Source organism: Siniperca chuatsi, linkage group LG2 (assembly GCF_020085105.1).
Source record: "Siniperca chuatsi isolate FFG_IHB_CAS linkage group LG2, ASM2008510v1, whole genome shotgun sequence".
In the NCBI taxonomy this organism is placed as follows: domain Eukaryota; kingdom Metazoa; phylum Chordata; class Actinopteri; order Centrarchiformes; family Sinipercidae; genus Siniperca; species Siniperca chuatsi.
Window position 1 is genome coordinate 27,449,983 of NC_058043.1, and position 18,096 is coordinate 27,468,078.

The 18,096-nt window shown below is 40.7% G+C and overlaps 1 protein-coding gene across 9 annotated transcripts in view; it reads right to left on the bottom strand.

Annotated features, from left to right (window-relative positions):
* Positions 1-18,096, bottom strand: part of frmd4ba (FERM domain containing 4Ba) — a 46,169-nt gene that overhangs the window by 6,930 nt on the left and 21,143 nt on the right. For all 9 annotated transcript variants that reach the window (XM_044216915.1, XM_044216925.1, XM_044216889.1 and 6 more), the window contains exons 2-13: positions 16,299-16,364; positions 15,817-15,911; positions 15,505-15,597; positions 15,157-15,241; positions 13,835-13,891; positions 13,420-13,442; positions 9,304-9,387; positions 8,456-8,521; positions 7,880-7,937; positions 7,136-7,222; positions 2,175-2,251; positions 1,499-1,637 (exon numbers count right to left, since the gene is read on the bottom strand). In XM_044216915.1, the coding sequence (XP_044072850.1) occupies positions 1,499-1,637; positions 2,175-2,251; positions 7,136-7,222; positions 7,880-7,937; positions 8,456-8,521; positions 9,304-9,387; positions 13,420-13,442; positions 13,835-13,891; positions 15,157-15,241; positions 15,505-15,597; positions 15,817-15,911; positions 16,299-16,364 (930 nt within the window). The remainder of the gene's footprint in view (positions 1-1,498; positions 1,638-2,174; positions 2,252-7,135; positions 7,223-7,879; positions 7,938-8,455; positions 8,522-9,303; positions 9,388-13,419; positions 13,443-13,834; positions 13,892-15,156; positions 15,242-15,504; positions 15,598-15,816; positions 15,912-16,298; positions 16,365-18,096) is intronic.

Below are 18,096 nucleotides of genomic sequence, written 5' to 3' on the forward strand. Positions count from 1 at the left end.
GCTCTCTCATCAATCAGTGTGGACTCTATTCCTGGATGAACGCTGACAGACCGTCTGCCTTTGAGGGAGACAGTGGCTGAATAACCTCATTTGACTGCAGCCACACACACTCATCCAGCTCCACCACGAAATGCACATCACACACCTCTCATACTGCAAAATAGCTGCAATGCTCAGATAATATGCATCATAAAAACACATGGACCACAAATGTATCTTCAGGGCATTCTGACAACTTTTAAGTCTCGCACAAGGACCTCCGCTATGAACACCCTGTGCCTTTTCCTATTTATTCTCAATGCTGAGGTCATAAAAAACCCCTTTACATTTTATATGGCAAATTGTAGTTTACTTTGAGTTGAATATGTTTCCTCTTAAGTAACAGACAAGGCAAAAGTATTCATAATAATAGGCACTACTACTACAATTATACCATTCTGCCTACTATATCACCAGAGTGATAAAAATCTTTCACTCAGAGCAATAACAAGCTCTTGTGCATTTTCAATTTCAGCTATCCAACTGCCTGTTACTTCAGGTTCAATATATAACAGGAGGTCTATTCCTTTTAAAGCAAGGACGCGACAATTTCTCAACATAAGGTTTACTAGCTTGGGACCTATTTACATTAAACCTGGAGGCCGGGGATATCCGTTTGCCAAGCTATTTACACAAGGCATGGGACACGGATCAGGCAGTGCATCACATGATGAACAGTCACTGTTACACCAGGCTGTGGCACTTGCACAATAACCTTTTAAACAGAACTCTAGTCCATATGGAAACTGAAAGAACAGACAGAAAGACATGACAGGCTTAGTGTGCGCTAATCTGTCTAAAGGTTCATTTTACAGCCTGGTGAAAAATCCGTTAAATGCTAAGATGTTATTACCCAAAATTAAGTTTCTAATAGGGTGACATTATAACTTGACAAACTGACCAGTGGAGAACACAAACACACTTTGTATATCAGTCAGTCATTTGTTCCGCCAGCATCAACTTTTCCCTGTGCGATCTCCCTCACACACACACACCCACCCTTGTACTTCTATCTTTGTGAGGACCGTCATTAACATAATGCATTCCCTAGCCCCTTACCCTAACCATCACAACTAAATGCCTAACCCTAACCTAATTCTAACCTAACCCTTAAAACCAAGCCTTAACCTTCAAACAGCCCTTTGAAGTTGTGAGGACTGGCCAAAATGTCCCCGCTTTCCAAAAATGTCCTCACTCTGTAGGTAAAAACCGTGTTTCAGTCCACACTATGTAGCAAGTACAAATGCAAGTACAAGTACAAGTACACACACTCACACACACAGGCTTGACCCTGATCTGGAGGTGGGTCGCTTATGCGGGTCACTTGATAGGAGGCAAGCTCTCTACACAGGTCAAGCATCACTGTAGAAGGAGTATTATACTGTTTCTGACTAAATCTGAGTTGGCAGGAAATGTGAACAATGTAAAGTAAATCAGTGAAGAGAAAACAGACACTCACTTTGCTTTGCTTCCTGTCCAGGTAGAACTGGTGCTGACTGATGGCCATCACCCAGATGGTTTTAATCAGAGAGTGGCTGGCATACCATGTGTGAATAACAAGACCAGTCTGTCCGAAAGTTCGCTTGGTTACTGTTCTTCTGTAAAAGATAATAAGACAAACACTCAGTACTGATACAAGAAGCAAATCTGGTCAGTAGCCTCATACAAAAACTAAACAGTTGATGGTAGATAAACAAGGCTTTAATTAAAAAAAGATTTGTTAAACAAATATTAGAAAAGAATTATTACAAAATCTTTATCCAATTAAACTTGTGGATGTTTGTGTACTACTGAAGAGGAGAAGAGCAGCGACATCTAACTCATTGTGAAACAGACAGTGGGATTTAGTAAGTGCCACATAAAGGCCAGTGTGAGGAGCAGAGGTCTTATAACAACCTTAGAATCATAAAGTGGCCCTTAAACAGCAGGAAAACACTCATTTAACAGACAGGTCATAGATATTAACACAGTGTCCTAAATGGTGCACTGGCTGCACATGCCCTTCGCAGTGTGTAAGGTGTAGGATAAGGACATCTGAAGCAAGAGAGCAGCAGCTAAAATGGGAACACTTCAAAAACAATGAAAAGACCTATTAAGATCAGTTAAGATAGATCAAGTGGTTTGCCTTCTCTAACCTGTGTGGGTCGTTCACTTCCACAGCAAATTTCTTCTCTCGGAAATACAAATTCTCCAGCTGCTTCCACTGAAACAACTGCAGAGAAAAAGAAACAGTTTGGCGGAAAGGGGGGGAGGAGTAGAGAGACATTACACATCACTGAGTACGCAAGCAAACACAGGACTATTGATTAAATGTGGATTTACAGTACATAAACAGAAATGTCATTTTATACACAAAGGCTGTAAAACACACACTGGCATCAGTTTGCTCAGAAAAGCTAGAAGCTTCACATACGAGAGGGATCAATCTTGCCAAAAAACAACACAACAGGGAGGCAGGTATTAAAACAACTGCAGCCTGCCTTTTAGCACAGTTTTTTTTCTGGTCAACTTGCAACATTAGCAGAAACAAGGTAACAGCTGAAGCTGTGAATGGGGCTCAGCGGGCCAGCCAGTCAGGTGTAGGTTCAGGCTAAGACAGGAGCAATTATAATGCTGCTGCAACTGCAGGGAGCAAAATCGTGCCAGGCGGAAGGCCAGCTTCTCATTTCATTCTGCTGTGGAGGAAAACAGAGGCAAGACTTCTATGTCAGAATGAAACATTTCCTCCACTGATACTGGGCTCACTAAACAGATTTGGAGGCACTTGCCTGTGAACAACTCTTGCCTGCTCTCGACGCTGCACAACAGTGGAGCTGAGATTAATGTAGGAGAAAATGTATAACCACTGTTTTACCTGATAGAAGGTAACAGCCAAAATTACCCCAAACTATAAAACATATTATATATCTTGTACCCTGTGAGAAATTGTGCCTAGGGTAAGAAATCACAATAAACTGACACATCTCCACTTCCACTGGGACAAACATATTTGCTGAGCATAATTTATACTCAACAAACCAACTATAAACACATTATATATCTTCCTTTACAACAGTGAGGCTCACACAGTGACAGAGTGCATGTATCTAGATCACAGAGAGCACGTACAACACCAGACTAAAGAGAACATTTAGAGGAGCACAAGGTAAAAAATGACACATAAAAACCCATTGACTACTTAAAACAGAAACAAAAAGCTAAACAGGTAGTAGGTGGAGACAATAACAAGGCTTACCGTGAAGGGTATTTTTTCGCTTATCAAATCCCTGCTGAATTCTCTTGGGTTTGTATTGAATCTTTTGACTTTGAGTTTCCCACAGGGCTAGAGCTTCTTCGAACAATACTCTCTCTTGTCTGTCTGGAGCCAGATAGGTGTTGCAAGAGTTTCAGCTGAGCTAGCCACGCCCCTTTAACCACCCCCCCTCCTCTGACATCACAGATACCTCATGCTGCCTCCAAGGCTTTGTACTACTCTGCACTGCCTTCTCTCTCCCTCTCCCTCTCTTCTACACAGCTCACTTCCTTTTTAGTCAGACCAGATGAGCAGGTTGTACACAAGTCTTTGCTAGGCCGGGTTTTTCCTTGTTTGAAGACATCTCAGCCCAGCTCCACTTCCCGTCACTCACAGATAAGCAATCAGTCCTACACAGACTCTGAATACTCCATTTCCATCTGGGAAGTTCTCTGCTTTTCATATTGTAAATACCACACAAAGCGTTGTTGTGTAGCAGAATGTACTATAACCATCTCCCCCACCAAGGCAAACATGTTAGGAATCTGTTACTATGCTCTAATCATTAATAGGGTGTGAATTTTGAAGTAGATTTTTTTTTTTACTCCTAAGCTATACTGCTATTATCCATGAGGACACTGAATGTTGATGTTTGGTTTCTAGTCAAAGTATAACAGTATTGTCTTTGTGATTGTGGGCATGGTGGATCATTCCATATGCTGCTTTCCGGCAAATACTGCACCCCTTATCAATTACTGAGTCAGTCTGCCATTGAAATGAAGAGCGTGGTAATTAATTAACAATGGGAACCAGCTTGCAGGACACTTCCAAAAATCTCATCCCATTGTAGAGGGGACCCCACACCAATTAACACCCCCTAGTCGCTATCCCTAGCATCATTTACATTGTAACAACAGATAACAAAAGTCTAGGCAATAAACACACACTTTCATTGGATCATTTCTCCTATTAGAGAAACTCCACACCTGTGTGCCAGCACATAAATGAAACTAATGGAGGACTCCTGTGACTGCTGCTGAAGCCACTGCCTAAATATTTCAAGGATGTGATACACCTCAATCTCAAGACTGCAAGTAGTCCTCTTAAATCATTCTGCACACAAGCAAGTTGACATAGCAAGTGACTCATCAATGCAACTCCTAGATAAAGAAAACTAAAGTCCCCATTTTACTAAAACCAGGAAACACGCCATCTTAAGAGTACACTCGTGATTTGAGTGAATACACAGGATTTCTGCATCTTCGTATCTTTAGTATTTACATCTCCCTTGTTTTTACCAAACGTCTCATTACAGGCAGGTGGAAGTGAGCCAGAAATGTCTGTGGTTTCAGATGGGATCAGGCTGTTCAGATCCAGCTCACACCCACAACCCAAGGACCCCCAGGGCCACGAGTCCGCAAAATCATACATGGATGAAAATGTGTTAAAGGCCCTGACTCACACACCCATACAGAAAAAGATCTGCCCCACCCTTCACATAACACGTCACATACCAGCTCTGGCTGGCTGGAAACACTGTACGTTTCCACAACATGACGCATAAAGTTGTGAAAACTTGACAACAAGAACACACCGGAAGGAACTTTATCCTGTTTTGATTCATGATGGGTTGAGTTTAATTAAAATAAAAGTGACCAGGAAGAGGATCTGTTCAGTTTCTTTTTCACTAAGACACTTTACAATTCTTCAGGTCTTTCATATCTTGTCATCATTTCCCCAAAGCTGACACTGTTCCCAATAATAAACTGGAGATTTATTTAGGTTCTGCTGGCTCGTCATACATGTGGACCAGCATATGGTCTTAAAGAGTGTCCCATTACAGAGTGACAGAAAAGTCTCCTGGTTTAATTCAGGAAAGAATTAAGTCTTGACTTGCCATCTGCTTCAATCCCATCGTATGTCCTGGAAACACATCGCACTGTTTTGGTTTTGTTTCTCATATTAAATAGTGTCTAATCCTTTTCCTAAATAAAATTTTGGATCTTCTTTTTCTCCTATGTCCCCTCCATCTACATTAAACAGTACTTATATACACTTCATCTATATGCAATGGAAATGACAGCATATTCACATTACTAAAGAGTGAGCTTTTGAGTTTCAGGCTATTCAATAAGGAGTGATGAAACTGGCATGCATGTAGAAAAGATAACGTGAGATTATGCTATTGTAACTACTTTAAATGATTTTTACAAACTTAAAAAAAGTACTTTTTAAATATATATATAATTTTTTTTTTTTACAACTGCTGACCTCCCACCAGTACTACCTCTAAATCCACTCCCCCCCACACAGATAATTGTTTTGTATTGTTTGATCAATTGTGTTCCCCCCAAGAGACACACACACATAGATTACCATAATGAATGCAGCATGCTGAGAGGGGCTGGGCAGAGGGTAAGGAGGGATGGGCAGGGTTGAATACAGGGGCTCTGAACTAAGGCAGGAAGCACTATCAATATTCACCAGATATACAGGACTCCGTTCAAGGCAAAAGGAAAGTAGCCAAACACTTCCAATTATCAGTAAGAGCGACAAAAAAGGTCATTTAAAAAGGCAACATTTTTTTCCCACAACAGGAAACTCTCTTGAGATTCTCATGTGACTGTCCCCTCTTTGTGTGGAGGAGTTGGAGAAGGCAGAGACTAGTTTTAAACCCTCCCAGCACCCCAACGCCCTCATTGCTGTCCCACAACTCCAAACACCCACCCACCCAGCTGGCAGAGAGCCAAGCCCAGTCCCAGAGGCCTGCTGATTCCGACAGAGAACCACAACACCTTCCACTAGGAGGGCTGAGGAGAGAGACGCACTCTGGCTGTGCCCATTAATGCTCAGTGTAACAGCACACCCTGCTATGTCAACAGCTTCCTGGCATATAACAACAGCTATGACGAGTCTAATGAAAGAGGCTGGGGAGAAATTCTTGGTTGGGACACTATCGAAGAATACCTCTCAAACAAAGGGAAGGAAACTCACAGACACAAGTACAAACTCAAACATTGTAGTACAGGAGCAGTACATTTTTGTACTGAAAGTACTTTTTTCACAGATGCGCCACAACGGGCACATGATGGTCCAGACCAGTTGGTCTGTATAGAGCCCAGCTGTAGAGAGTGGATATTAAGCTACTTGGCTTAATATCCACCATAAAGCTAAATATATATATAATCAGAAAGGGACAAGTCTACACTATTTTTTTGTCGTGCGTAGGTACTTGAGCATTTTCCCCTTCAAGTTGTACAAGTTGAGCTGTTTTATAATCCCTATGACAATTCACTCCACTGTTAATAGTTTTGTGTACGGTATTTGCTCTTACACCTACAGCCTTGACTGCACATGACACATACTGATACTCCAAAATATTTTCCCCATCTGTCTTTCTCTTTCTCCTGACTGGCATGGGAACCAGGATCTTAATTACACCCATCTGCAGTGTGGATGGATCATTAACCAGCTAACAAGAGACACAGTGATGAAAGCTGTGTTTTCAACTAGCAATTTAAGTATTTCAACAGTGCCCAGTAGTACATACTTCCACAAGAAGTTAAAAGCTAATAACTTTTAAAAAATTTAAAGTGTTTTACTTGTTTGAGTATTAAATGTCACTCTGTAGGAAAACCAAGTCAAGTCAAGTTTATTTATAAAGCCCACACCCAAGTTAGTCCCAGAGGGCTTTACAATTTGTAAAACATATGAAATCCCATATACTTAGATGCTTGACGTGGATCAGGAAAAACGCCACACAAAAATAAACAACAGAAATGTGTCACAAGTGGTGGAGTTTTGTTATGAAAAAATAACTTTTCAAAAGGCAAGGAGAGCAGCTGTAAAAAGAGGTCAACCTACCTTTCTCGGTTTCAGTTTATCCTGCAAATCGTACTGGCCAATGCCTTTGTAGCTAACTCCCAGCCACCAGGGTATTTCTTGCTTGTCCTGCATGAAAGCACACACATCGCACCACCACTCATTAGGGGTAGCTTTATTGGTGGGAGTTTGAAGGAAAAAAAAAACAAAGAAAAAAAAAAGGCCTGTTACCAAAGCAATTACCCCATTAGACTCACAGCAATAGCAACACAAGAAGAGATCAAATACATTAGAGGCCTTAAAATCTCTGCAAGCCTGACTGAGTCATTTTAATGCCACTGTTTGATCTCCTCAGACACCTTGATTTAATAGGGTTTGGTAGAAAAAGTTAGTGGATGCGTGTAAAAGCAAGGAAAGTTGGAGGAATCACTTATGACATGCTAGATGTGCTACAATGGTTTACTGGATTCTTGACTTAATTATGTTGAGTTATTTAAGGTGCAATTGTGTTCTAAGCCAGTTTGTATTCTCTTATCCCACTCAAACAGGTAGAGTATAGTCCTGTGTATTCCTACAGTAACATACATGTGTTGCTGCTTTAGGTGCAGCAAAGATTTTAAACAAGAAAAGGCCTCATTATTCAAGCATCAAGTAAAATGTTACACAATTAAGTGAACTAAGGTTTGATTGATGTGTTAGATTAGATGCAGAAAAAGAAAAGACAGCACGCTGACAGAAGCTTGTTCAAAGGTTAAGCTTCTGTATGAGTCAGGGCACCACTGTTACCTTCACTGGGTAATAATGGACTCCATATGTCGGCAGGGACTCCACCAGGGCTAGATACCTTCAGAGAAAGAGGAACAGGTTAACAGGAATTCTTTTCACTTACACTTTATCACCGTCAACCGGTGGCTGTTGTAAAACAGACAGAGTGGGCTTTAAGCTACAGTCATTGAGAAGCCACAGTTATTCGCAGTGGCAAGCTGATCGATTTGTTTCAGGGCTGTGAGGGAGAATCCATTGATCAGTTCAAGGGCACAAATCATCCAAGCCTAAATGACCCAAGGTTGCTCTGAGTTACAGTCCCAGGAAAAACACAGTGGAGGACTGACATCCTCCCAAGGCTGGCTGGCTGCCTAATCAAAGAGCACCTCCTCTAATTAATGACCCATTCTGGCATGTGACAGCCACCTCTTAGAACAACAGTCACCACAGTGCAGACACATGAGGTTTAAGAGGAAGGCCAGTAGGTGCTGGAGAACTGTGGCATCAGAGGCAGTAGTGCATAAGGGACACACAAGTTAATTTCCCAAACTCAAATCATTTGTAATCATAAACAGATTATAGTAGTGCTGAACTTACTGCACAATGGCTTGTCCTCTGGTCAGTCCCTTCAGTTTCTTGTAATGTTCAATCACTTTGTCCTCACTGCAAATGGATAGATAAACATTTAATGAATAATCCATCAAGTGTTACACATTCCAGCCTCAGAGGGATTGTGAGAAAGTCCTTTCTTTGACACAGATTCTGTCTGCTCATGCAGAAAATGCAGTCTGGCCTACTGGCCTGCTGATGGCTCTCATCTACCTCTCCTGCAAATGCATCCCATTTACTTCCCACTGTAATTATCCCTTTTAATAGCATAGCAAGGCTGCAGACTCACTGTGGCTTAACAGACAGAAAGAGACAGACGTGTTCACGTGTACATCCATGCACCATAAGACTAGCATTTTAATTTGGATGTTAAACTGATGTATCGACTTCAGAGGCTGCAGCAGCCCCAGATGACCATTTAGCCAGAAGAGGAGGGGCTAGCAGAGGAGCAGAACCAGCAGTGTGGATTGAAGAGACAGACAGCAATCCTTTAGACAGTCAGTGGCTGTCAGCACCTCCCTGTGCTCTCTCAGCGCTAATGGGCAAATGTAATTAACACAACCCAGGCATTAATTAGTCCCCCCATCAGAGGCAAAACCATCTGCCAAGTACCAGGCAGGTCTGTAGGCACCTTACCACCCAAAGCTGCTCTTCTGGGGAAATGACTGCTTTATATAACCAGGTGTATTTGACCACTGAGGCGATTTGGCAGCTGAATTATAAGCGTATATTATGGAGGAAGGGCTGTGGTATTGGTTGAACCATAAGTATCTATAGGGCTGTGTGTGACCCCCCCCCCTTTGTTTTCAGAAACCTCAACAGCTCAGATAACTCACCAGTAACTGAGAGATGGGTGCTCCCTTAATACTTTGGTGGGCAGAACTGGGAGCTGCTTCAGGTCTGATCTGGCAGTCTCAGCGCTGAAAAACAAAACAAAAAAAATCATATACAAACTTTAAGAACTGCACACTTATTCATTCACAATAACAAGTCCTTTCTATTTACTCATCTATGATTTAGAGCTGGGAGAGACACAACAAAGCACCAAAATTACACTGTTGATTGATGAGAGACATGTTATCATGGTCCAAGTAACTCCCCTGTACATGGCAATCTCTACATTTAGACATCTATACTATCCTGTTATGACTTTAAGTGAGTGCTCCAGACCAGCATATGGACCACAAAGAAAGTAAAGGTAGATGTTTACACAAGAATCTCAACTCAAAGTCTAAAAATGCGTAGAGAACATTTCTCCACGTTTGTGCTTTCACAGTGTGGTTTGAATTTCTATCTTAAGGCATGGCAGCAATAATTCATGTTTGCAAACCTTTAGAAAAGGTGCAGTGTCAGGATATTGTTTTCATCTTTCTTATCTACAGTATAAAGAGTAGTACTCCTTGCCAAGACTAAACTTGAGCTTCACTCATGTCTTGCCAGACTATATTTAAAAGTCTGGAAAGACATGAGTCTAAAAGCACATGCGGGGCCTTCAAGCCATAGGGAGCCTTTTAAGGGGCTTGGTGAGAAATCTTTTTAAAAACATAAAAGCCATTTTATGCAGGTTCTCAACAGAAATGCACTCCACAGTTATTCTATGTACTATAGGTAAACTACTTTATATTGATTCACCTTAGAATCGATTAGCCAATGATCACACCATGACAGATGCAACAGGTACAGTTGGTCTCACCCACAAACTCTGCCAAAAATGTTAAGCAGAGGCTTCAAGAGTTGTAGTAAACACAGAAACTGACCATGTTATCTGTACAGACAAATTGTGGTGTTTGTCACTGTTAAGATCTATGACAGCGAACTATGAGCCAATCCAACATTATGTAGGAGCAAATACTGGGTCTACAGTTTCTGCTGGGAAAAAAAGGGCTCTGGCTTGGCGGGCCAGTCAACTGGAGATTTGAACAAAAGCCATTCACAAACACTTGGCATCCTCTCTCCGTGTTGAAAAGTATTGTACGAGCCCCAGCGCTGTTACAAAACAGTCCGTGGCCTCAGACAGAACTCAAATGTGTAGGTCAGACCAAACTTAATATAAACTATTAGAACATCCTCAAGTATTGTACCAGCTATAACAATAACCTCAAGATAACAAAATAAGTATTGAATGATTTCAGGCCAATGGCCATTCGACCTTACGTTGACTTTTATGAACATCAATTTAAGTCGTCTGCTTTCAAGAATAATGGAATTTAACAGCCGCTGACATGGTAGGACAGAACCATAATGAACCAGTTATGTGAACCAGCTTACTAAACAAAAAAACAAGGGTGAGCCGCTGCAAGGGCAGGAGGCACTTGAATCACTCTTCCCTGTAGCTACCTCTGTTAGGTTGACTGGGTTTTGCTGCCACGGCACTTCGCTGCGTGTTTGATGGCATACATTTTATAGGGAGCTGGGGCCTGGCGTTGTCGGGGTGATCTACTCTGCAGCCGCGCTGCCCTGTCAGCAATCTGGAATTCATTACTACGTCTGTTATCTCCCCGCAGCCTGCAGCGTGGGGGCAATTCCTACACCCTGTACAGCCCAGCCCAGTGCAGCCTTCCCAGTGTGGGAGAGATAATTCTCATGTGTCAGCTATTCCACAGGGCTGAGACATGGTGACTGTGGAGGAAGCACAATGAGAGAGCCTGTTGCTGTGAATGAACCACTAACTACAGGCTACACCTGCAAATGGAACCAAGGACTAACTAACTGTATGAGTGTAATACTGGTTCATGTGGATAAAGTTAGAACACAACTGGCATTGTTTTAACCAAAGTTGATTTAAAATTACTTGCAGTTAATATATATATACTATATAGTATATATATATATATATATATATATATATATATATATATATATATATATAGTGGCATAGACAATGTCTGTGGCACACTTTTGAAGTTGATTACAACTGTATAAGAACAAATCCCAGCTTGGTTAGGCATAATTAAATGTCCACAATCCCTTTCATCAACCCCCCTGAGAAGAGTTGTAACTTGTTGCATTCAGCTATGGATTATACCTCAGTACGGTAAGAAAAAGATGCAGTGCAATACTGACATAGCAAAGGGAATATTCTAAACAATACAATTACAATGTGAAAACTGATTCAATGCATTGCATTAATTCAATGCACAGCGGGGGGGTTGGCCCACACCACCACAATAACATGACTACAGTGAGTCCTCCTGACGCCTACTTGTCTACCATTGGACAGTGGGTCTGGCTCATCCCTCTTAAGGGAGCTGGCTGTAGGAGAAGGAGGTCTCCCTAACTCCTCCACAGCTAATCTCTCTGCTCCAGGGCCCTTTGTTGATACAGTGTAGAGGAGACACATTTATTTTATATGCTTTATGAGGGGATTTACCAGGCCTGTTCTCTCAAGGAAGTAGAACTAAAGGACATTGCAGACAGGAATGAGAAATACTGCCACAGGACAGCGGGTAATGCATAAATAATTAGCTATTGGGGGCAGTGCTATGTTCAAGTAAGAGAAGTTTGAGGAAAACAACTTTTTCTACACATTTCTCCAAAGAAGGAAACAGATTATATTCCGATAGTTGTTGTCAAATGACACAAAAACTAATGTTCTAAGTGTCTTCCAACTTAATATCTTGAAACCATAATTAGACTGAGCAGGGGAAAAGTAGCATCTGTGCAAATAAAGAAAAAGACAGCACGATTTGGACACAATCCCATCCTCGCTGATTGTACCAGACCAGATTTGTTGGCAGGTTGTCTTTTATTGTGCTTTCAATGTCAGGACAAAGTACAGCCCATCCCCACACCCACATGAGCAGAGTTCAGACTGCACACTTCACTTCAGGGTAAAGCAGTTTTAAATCAAAACACTGAGGCATAAATCTGCACTAAAGCTGCAATAAATAATAATTAACATTTATCAGGTCAATCATGCCTGTAAATAATTGGGCAGTTAATTAGCACAAGCAGATGCAGCCAAGTTTTGTTTTCTTTTTTGCAAGAGAACAAAGGCAATGGTTAGACAAGGGGTCAAACTACATTTTCAGCATCGCAATTCAAACCTTACACACACAATTCCTTACAGAGCACAAATCTTTGTGCTCACATAATGGACAGAGAGGCCTTTAGAGGCAAAGCACCGGGACAACACACAGGTTGTGCTGCTTCAACCTGCTCAGTCACTCACTCAGGCAGAGCAGTGTTTACTAATCGCAGCCAATGCCCTTCGCTCCTATGGCTGTCAGAAAAACAACATACCTTATCAGCTGATCAGACCTCTGAGAGAAAGGCCCTCTATGAAAACATTATCTCCACTCGTGAATAGATTATGTAGGTTTTGTACAGAGTCTCCCACCAGCTTCACCGACCAAACTGTGTACACAATGTCCATGTATTTGTACATTAAGTGTCACATAGGCCTTGTTTGTCAGGATGTGTGACATTTATTAAGAGGTGATGCAGTCACAATATGTCAGAAAAGAACTACCTTTGTAAAGTTTTATTGAAACTGTAAACATGACGACAAAAGAACAAAAGCGTTCTGATTTTAAAGGCAACGTTTGGACCATGTGGATGGCAGCAAGCCAGCGGGGGTTCAGTTCAATGTCACAAGAACAGAATCAAGGGAATTATTAACTGAGGGAAATCCAGCGTAAAATAAAATCTGTGCAAGTCAAGTTGAACATTAACTGGCTACACAAAGCCATCATTTATACACTTAGCACTGATCAAACAACTTGACAAACCAAACCCTGCTTCCGTCTCAAAGTACAGCAAACATATCAAGATGTTAGTACATGTAACTTTAGTCAAAGTCAAAAACATTTTATCTCTAGATGTACTTGACTATTTAATGACACTACTTTTCTTCCCAGCTAATTGAGCCTGTATTGCTCACTCAAAACATGTTTTAAATGACACATTTATCTCATTAAGGGCTTTGACGTTTAATTTTGATCACTTCTTACCTGATGTAATCTCCTTTGGTCTCCTAAAAGAGAAAATAATGCAGTTAGTAAAAGCATTATAAGAAAATGCAACACTCCCTAAATCGCCCAGTATGCTAATGTTAGCTAACGTGAACTTTTACCTGCATAATCTGCACAAAGGTAACGATACACGATCAACGCTAAACATCCACCCGTTTAATTTGACTACATTTTACTTGCTCCAATAACTCAAGTTAAACACTGCATGGAAGAACAAGCTCAATTTAAAAGGTAATATCAATATAAAAGGGTCCGTTTCTTTAACAATAGCTCCGACCAAAGCATCCTCAAGAGACAACTGTTTTCAAATGTTGCGTGCCCCTCGATCGTTTTCATTCACATTTGGGGTGAGTGACATTTCAGTCTAGATAGCCTGCGACAAACGCTTTCTTACCTGCAGTGCGAATGCGGCTAACTTGAAAACATTTTCACTTTCCACTTCGATGGTCTCCTGTCGTAAAAAAAATAAATAAATGTTTTTTAAAAACACACGCAAAGTGCAGCCTGTCCGACACACTTGACTTGAAAAAAATCTTCCCGTCCCGTACCACGGTCCCACCGTTACCGACTGAACCACTGCCGCAGAGAGAATATGGTGTTTGAAACTGTCCGAGAAGTGTATTTAATACTGTTTTTTAGCACCTGAGTTATCTTGACACTTTGTATAGGCGACAAAACACACGCACTGGTGCATAGAAAGCCTAATTGAAGCATAACTGAAGCTACAGCCCCCTCAGTAAAGTGGTATGGTCCGAAAGCAGGTTCAACAGTCTCCGTCTCCCATGGTGACCAGTTTGCTCTCCCCGCGAAAAAAAACTGCACTGCAACGTTTGATCACATGTCGCATTCACGTGCTCCTTGTACGGTTCCAAAATTCCCAAATCCGCGTATAGCAACTACCTGCCTTACACTTGTCCGTGTATTTTTATTTTTCTCCACACCTAATATTAATAGGTTCATTTCTGATCACCATTTAATAATATGCCAATAGACGAATAGTATTATTTCAATTTGACCTATGTTATCAAATTGTTTACAAGAAACACTTGGAATAACTGGTCCTGCTACAACTCCCATGTAATGATTGAATTTGAGCTTAACTTTTCAAAGCCATTATAATGATTGTAAAGGCCACACACAAACACAAACAACTGCATTAAACAATAACATATTACATGACATATGTTACATGACAGTGAGTCATTAACGTTGCCAAATATTAAAAAAAAAGTCCAACACTTGAAAGCAGCATTTTGAGATCCGCTTGAGAGCTCAATAACACGTAACAGTGTGTGATCTTGGAAGACTTTCAAAACTGTCAGTGTTCTTGGTGCAGAGGGATTACAGACATGTATATGAATATGAAGTCATAACAAATATATGAAAAACTTTAGGAAATATTATTCTTATGCTATTTGCTAAAACAATGGACATTTAAATTGTTGCCTTAGCAAGTCTTGTGTAATATAGACATATAGTATGAACAACAATATATCGGCAACATATTGATCATCTGACCATCAACCCCCAGCTGATTGAAATCTGTTTCTTTTGAGTCAACCATGTAGAATGATGTCAGATCAATAGTTGGATTAGGCACCTTCTCATAAGGCAATCAACTACTGTGTGCAATCATCTGAAACTAAAGGATTACTAGGATACAAAAATAAATATACGAGACAAGTTTTTAGAAAATAAATGCTTAAAAACACTTACATTAAACACTAAAGATTTAGCGTTCAGGAAGAACAGCTCCACTGTTGGGTTCTCTTTCAAGAAGGTGATCTTCTCGATATAAAACCTGTGTAGAGTTTTTTGGGTCAGCAAGGTTCACTTGAAATAGATGACTTAAACTGTGTTGCATCGCTGCCACCTGCTGGTCAGGACAAGTCTTGGACGCCATGAAGCTCTCAAAACACCAATTTGCTTCAAAATAGGCCTCTACTATTAACGGCAACTCAGTATAACATGTAAAACATTGAGATTTTCAATTGTGAGTATAGGCTGATGTTTCTGCACACCAGTAAACCACATTTGGCAAGCTTTCGCAGCAAGAGCACTCACCTCACAAGGAACTTGAGTTCCAGAGGCCCCGAAGTCTTGGAGAAGTCATGATCAAGGACTTTACGATCCAGCTGGAGCCAGTTATTCTGGCCACTGAGCAGGGATAAAAGAATAAATCATATGTTGGAATACTGCTATTGTACTTTTTCTCTATTCTTTTTTTTCTCTCTTAAGGCTTCTGTAAACAAGGATTGGTTCCAAATCAACCAATCCCTTTAATTAAAATAAAATGTTACAAAATAAAACACACACACACTAGGACATTGCACCTTTTGTCTTTAAAATATCTATTATATTAAGAAATGTACTTACGTGTCATCTATGAAGCACAACCCAAAGTATTCTTTCTCCTTCAGGTTAAAATGTGAGGCCACCAGATCTAACAGCTCACGGGACAACAGCTTGGGCTGGAAAGTTTAGATTAAAACACAGGAGTTTAATTTAGATCATTTGTATGCTAACTCAAAAGTCATGTTCTAGAAACTGTCAAACACAATAAAAAAAAAAGACAGAAGGTGGAAAACAACTGTGACACACATTCATAAAGCATTTCACTGAAAAACCTAAACAGACAAGGTCAATTTGACAAGAAATAAAAGCAAAATAGGAGCCATGGGAAATAAGAGTAAGACTTCTTTACAATCATTAACAATACACTTCAGCATAATCTTCGAGGGAATGCAGCATAAAGAAGCGCTTTGAGTAGTCAGACTAGAAAGGCGCTATTTAAGTACAGCCCATTTACCATTTACCATAATTTGTGCCTAAGGAGGCAAGCAGAAAGTGTCCACTACCTGAACCAGCAGCTCCAGCTTCCTGCCATCAAGGAGGTGAACCTGGCACAGACGGCCCTCGGTCATCTGGAGGAAGACAGATAACATGAAACATGACGATTCCTGCAACACTCACTGCAAAAGCGCTGTCTCCACCTCCACCTCTCCACTCAAAGCTATGCTTCCACTGTTTTAGCCCGGGGATAAAATGGCTGCCTCTCTTTCTCGACTTGAACAGTGACTCACCTCAATGTCATGTTTGTCTTTGTGCTAAATGAATAGGTAAGAGGAGCCACAAGCAAGTGTCCACATGGGACCCACGCTCCAAAACATCAAAGTCATTGCAAGATCATCATCCTTATTTGTTTAAAGTGTAAAAAATAGTGCAGCAGGAATATTTCTGCCATAAATCTGCTCATTATAAGTGCACCATGAATCATAAACAAAGACTGTGTGTTTCTTTTGCCATTAAGGCTCCACACACGCTATTGTCGTCTGTTTCACCCACATATCCTTCCTCTGCAACAACACTGGTCTAATGAAAATCATCCCACGTTTTCCTCTGCTGTTAAGAAACAAAACCAAAAAGACAATGAAGTCCTAGTGCATAGTTTAATTAAATTCCCACTGTATTGTTCAAGATGGTTTTAAGATTCATTCTGTTGCAGTCAGCAGAACCGCCTTTCAATGCAGGACAAGGTTGAAATATTATTGTATGGTGATGAATATTAGTCATATTTCACTAGATTAAGCTGCTGCCAACATTCAGGCTCATATTCTGATATTTTAAAATATTTTTTAATTCCTTTGTACCAATTCTGATTACATGGTGTTTATACAATCTATTGGAGTGCTGTTGGTGAAACGTAATCTCAATACTTCAGTAGTCATTATAATAAATAATGTAGGAAATTGTAAGTATTGCAGCATTGTGGACTGTGACACTGTTTTATTAATTTCCCTGTGTTTACACAGTTTAGGCAAGGTCTGGTTGAACAGGTGTAATATAACAGAATACATCCACATAATTAAAGCCACTACATGAATTTTTAAATTCCTGACTTTGGCGCCCCCCAGTGGCAGTATCAAAAAGGAGACGGTGGCAGACAGCAGTGCATAGTAGTACCCTTGAGTGGGCTAAAGGCCCTAATTTTTTACCAGGACTGTTAGATTTTTTTTTTACAAACAAAACCTTATTCCATCAGAAAAAATTTGGAAGATGCTATATGATCACATTGAAATTCTACACATAGTAGCTTTAATGCATTACAAATATACTTTTTTAATGGTTGGGAAATTAGTGAGTCAGAAAAAGGGTCTTGCCCATCATTCTGTGAACCTTCTATATTATTTTCACGTTACAGCATCAGCAGTATTTTACTACTGTTTGATCTCACTGACACTGGGCAGAACCTCAATGCCAAGACTGTGTGTTCCTGTTGACTGGATGCTGTTTGCTGCCCAGGAATGTGTCCAGGACGCCTTTTATTTCTGTGACTTCAGCGAAAAACATGTGGCATCCAGCTGCTTGGCCTCTGTGGTGGAAAGTGAGGGTCATGTTGATGTCCAGCTTTGCCGCAGGGCGGGAAAACGCCTTCTCGCCTGGTGTTAAACTTCAGTCTACCAGGACATATTGTTCTCTGCACCGCAACAGAGCTGTCATTTCACTTTTATACTGTACAAGCTACTTTTCGACTTTGTTGTTTTTCAACGCCCTAAACCTCAGTGAGATTTACGGTTCTGTGGGTAAAGCTGTACTTCTTAACAAAGGGTTTAATTTGCAGCCACGGTAACTTGCCATTATGCTAACTTCAGATTT